Genomic DNA, 4,886 nt, shown 5'->3' on the forward strand with positions numbered 1-4,886 from the left:
TCTCTCTCTCTCTCTCTCTCTCTCTTTCTCTGTCATACACATTAACACACACATACACACATACACACACACACACACATACACACTCTCTCTCTCTTTCTCTCTCTCTATCTCTCTCTCTCTCCCTTTCTCTCACTCTCTCTCTTTCTCTTCTCTCTCTCTCTTTCTCTCTCTATCTCTCTCTCTCTCTTTCTCTCTCTCTCATTCTTCTTTTGACCTAAGCAATATTTTTTTGGATCGTAGGTAGCAACGCTTTCGGTAAACTAGAATATTGTTTGCGAGCTTGTTTTTTTTAAAGAATTAAAAGAATGTGTGTTGTCTTTCCAGTTAAAGTAAACACCATTATTGAAAACAGTCGCGCTTGCAAGACCCAAATGAAAGCTATGCAAATAAAACGTCTAATAATGTGGACGAGGTTTTCTCGACAGCAGACAACAGCTATCGTTGATTTTGGCGTTTTTACTTACTACGGTGCCTATTGTATAATAGTTAGGCTCCTTGTATCTGCATGCAGTAGACATGAGTTCGATCCCCAAATAGGGAACTTAGAGACGGCCCACTCCATGATATGTTTAAGTTCGCTCGGTGGGGAAAAAAACTTTTCTTATAATTTACAATAATTCAATCTTTTTTTTCCAGCGCCACCGGGTGAGCTGCCTACATTCATCGTGTCCTACCTAGACCAAGCCGGGCAACCTCAGAAGTTTTGCTCTCACAATGAGAAAAAAGACAATCACACCTTCTTTATCCAGTGTAACAAATACCCTCTCACGCACCAAGTCACTGTCACCATAGAAACTGTGGCCACTACGAGCCTATGTGAGGTCAAAGTCTTTGGTGAACCTTTCGTGGAAGGTGTGTAACGCACAAATACAAAACGTACGTGCATACACACACACACACACACACACACACACACACACACACACACACACACACACACACACTCTCTCTCTCTCTCTCTCTCTCTGTCTCTCTCACTCACTCACTCACTCACTCACTCACTCACTCACTTTCAAATTTTGGGACATGAGTGTTGTACAGTTCTCAACATCAGTTGGTTTTTTTTTTAATCAATTATTATTTTGCTAGTTATTACTTGCTAATTTGACATATAAGTATACAGTTTTTATCTTTCTTTTGTACAATCTTATGTTTTATTTCAACATTGGTTGCAAAAAAGGATTGAGGAATGCCTTGTCACCCAAAAGCTTACAAATGACTGGTCATTGACTTACCCCGTCTTGAACCCCTTCGATTATTTCCTTTGGGTGTTTTTTTTTTTTACAGAGGGAGTTAAAGAAAACAATCCACAAACAATGGAACAGTTGAAGTTCAATGTTAAATGGCAAGCGTAAAGAATCGACCCACAAACATACCAGAGGGTCATTCAAAATTTTATGTGGCGTTTTCGGGCTCGGCAGGAGAGTAATCGTTAGCAATGTAAATAACCTTTCCTAAGTGTATAATGTGTCAGTGCTATATAAATTTGTATTTCAATGAGCAAATACACGGTATGGATCATTTTCCAGAAGTGCAAATTTTGGTATACATTTTGTAACTTAATATTCTTCGAATTTGATAGTTGAATTTCTTCGTATTGACGAATTTGACATCTCCTTGGCTGAATTCTGTTTGTTCCAATTTTTGTTGAAATCGGTTTTAAAGATGACCGAGTTACTGTTACTTGAATGGGTCTTTTTTTTACCTTCGGCAGCTGATTTAATTGTGCTATCAATTCAATACCCCCCCCCCCCCCCACCCTTCTTTATTTTTCCTTTCAGCTCTGGAATGTATCCGGACGCCCTCAGGAGAAGATTACAAAGGGCATCTCAATAAGACTGGTCCAGAAGATTGTTTAATGTGGGACCAGGTCTCTACCTCCGGGACACTCATGTTTCCAGATGGTTCTGCAACTGCTGCAAAAAACTATTGCAGGTAAAAGAAAGATCCCCCCCCCCTTGTTATGTTTTGCATTTCATTAAGACAAGGCTAATCCATACGGGGACAGAAAACCAATGAGGCGTACAATATAACCGCAAGCCATTCAGTAACGTTTTCAGACCGCTTCCGCTTTCTATTCTACTGAAGGTCTTTTTTTATATCTCTCGTTTCTTCCTTTCCTACTTTTTTTTACCTTTTTCTCAAGCTCGAAAGCCTTATTTTAGAAGGACTTTTATCTCGATTTCTGTATCTTTTTGTTTACTATACAGCACGTAACTGAATACGCCCTTCTCTATTACTCGAGCAAATGAAACAAACTTTTTTTTTTTAAGCCAAACATTTTCAAGCGAAAGTCAAGTTCGTACGTGTTCTCCCACTAGGATTGACTTCATCTGTCTCCAGGGAGGTACACTCGATTTCACCACATCGTCAAACTTGTTTGTAGTAGGTTACTTGATCTCAATGTGTTTTGGCGGCATTCATTGTTGAAGCAGACAATGGAAGAACAATGGGTGAGTGTAGGCCTGGTATCGAATACACCAACAATACGTGAGTTAACACAGAACATACAATTTTAATGTGCAAATAACCTCTCTCAACAACTAGCTGAGTTGTTATCCTGATTGCATGTGGTTCAAAAATAGGTACAGTTTTGGGGTTGTTGTTATTGTTTTGTTTTGTTTTTTGGGGTTTTTGGGGGGTTTTCTTTTGGGGGTGGGGGTTGTTTTGGGGATTTTCGTGATCAAGGCTTCTACGCACGCCTGCACACAATACAACGACCTCCTGGAGGTGTAGTTGCAGAGTCTGTGAGGCAAGAGTATTCAGGAAAAGCGATTTTACAAGAGTCTTATGAAAATCTAACGAGCTCAGCCATGATGGCACTATGACGGAGCACGACATTCAGATTCTGAAGGCCCTAAATGCTATCAAGAGAAAAGCGGACGAACAACCGACTGAAAGACCTCCCAAAAAAATCTGCGAAGAAGTTGTTAGGATACCAAGCTTGAATACAAGTGCCTGTCGTTTGTTTGACGAACGTCTTACATGTACTCTCGTACATCATCGACGACTAAAGAATCGCCCAAATTTCCAGCAACAAGAGAGAAGACTATGAATGCACTGCAAGAATATAACACTGATATATGCAGGGACATGAGCTATGACGGTGTACTTGTATCTACGCCTTGCCTCTTACAACAACTGTGCTAGGTTGTATATGTTTTTGTTCACGGTACATTCAAATTCTGTCCGAAGCACTTCACCCAGATCTATACTCTGCATGTGTGGAGCAACAGATCGTATTTGCCCTGTGCGTTCTTTCTCCTGCCTGACAAGAAACGGACAACGTAACTTCAGGAGCTTCATGCTGGTCATTGCTCGTACCTCACGACGAATGCATTAAACACCAAGCGGACTTGCAGCCCACGTAGGCCCTACATGTATCCATCTGGATCTTGAAATCGGCACGTCGAATGCAGTGCTGTCTGTGTGACATTCAAAAGTGTATTCGAACATGCTTCAACTTTCAAATTGAGTTCGATACTCTTTCAAGTGAACTTCAAGGAAACCCCAACGCGTTTAGATCGAGGAGTAAATGTGTGGACGCGATTAAATAAGGTAAATGCGTTGGGATTCAGATCACTGCTCCTGGGTAAGAACAATGGATTCTACTTTTTGCGCAAAATATGAGAAGCATACGATTGACTTAGCTCTTGCTCTTGACTGAGTTACTTTACGTACTATGCCTTCATAGGGAAAAAAACGTTTCATATGTCACCGCGCCACGTTTTCGAAGGTCTATGTATGAATAAACAAAGTAGCGCCAATTAGTTGACGGTACAGCCCAACACACGATCATGTATAAAGAAAATAGCGGAGCGTACAAATGAAGGGGTTAAAATTAAATGGTGGCTAAGTGCCCTTTTTTTAAAAATAGTGAGATATTGGTGTCATCATGATCCTTGACTGCAAATCGAATAAGATTTTCAGGTCACGAAAAAGAACCCTCAAATATGCCAGAAACAGCTCGATTTTTGTCACTCAATTCCAGATATGAAAGGTTGTTAACTTCAAGCAAAGAACTTGACTCTTGTCTAATTCGCTCTGAAGACACCAACTAACACGGCGGACGTGGGATCCCTTGTTTGTGTATAATGGAGTTGATCCCCTCCTATTTCTGCGTCCCGGCCTTAAAATATTATGTAGTGCTTATCTTGGCCGTATCTTTCTCTGAATCTTTTCTTCAAAGTTGATTATGACCCGTCAAGAATATTTTTATCGACATTTATATGCACGTTGAGGTCACTTAAGATAAACAATCGTAAAATAATGTATAAATATGAAGATGTTAAGTTTTTCAATAGCCTAATTCAGACTGAGTCGAGTTCAGAATTTGAAGCTGAAACGAGGTCTGAAATAGAAAAATCTTTAGCTGACTCTTGTTTTTGTCTGTACGAATTACAGTTTCTGTACATCAAGAATTCCACACTACAGTATCAATGATATTGTGAGAAGACTTAATAATGGGAAAAGGAAAAAAGGCATAAAAAGGTACATCACTCAGATCATGATGGTTCTTCAGAAAGTGACATGTTTCAGAATAATGACGATGATCCAAATGACCCAAACTATGATAAAAAGAGGCGTTGCAGAGTCTCGCTTTCTTTTCAGTAAAAATAAACGTGCAACATTATTTTGGACAGTTTGAAGTCTTTTCACTTTCTCCAGGGATATTCCTGGTAACAAGGAGTTACAATAATCGAGTTTTGATAAAACTAATCTAGTATCTAATAAAGTGGTATACTTAGTATTGATTAGATGACGTATTTTAGTGATTTTTTAAATTTTCTAAATGCACGCAGCTGGTCAGATGATTTACCTCAACCTGACATGGACAAACTGGAATCAAAATAGATGCCATATATATATATATAAATATATAT

General features: G+C 39.4%; 1 protein-coding gene across 1 annotated transcript in view; it reads left to right on the forward strand.

The window, feature by feature from the left end:
- Positions 1-4,886, forward strand: part of LOC106012192 — a 29,182-nt gene that overhangs the window by 10,532 nt on the left and 13,764 nt on the right. The window contains exons 5-6 of the mRNA XM_035970565.1: positions 640-855; positions 1,785-1,938. Coding sequence (XP_035826458.1) covers positions 640-855; positions 1,785-1,938 — 370 coding nt within the window. The remainder of the gene's footprint in view (positions 1-639; positions 856-1,784; positions 1,939-4,886) is intronic.

The sequence above is a fragment of the Aplysia californica genome, unplaced genomic scaffold, assembly GCF_000002075.1.
Source record: "Aplysia californica isolate F4 #8 unplaced genomic scaffold, AplCal3.0 scaffold00286, whole genome shotgun sequence".
Classification (NCBI taxonomy): Eukaryota; Metazoa; Mollusca; class Gastropoda; order Aplysiida; family Aplysiidae; genus Aplysia; species Aplysia californica.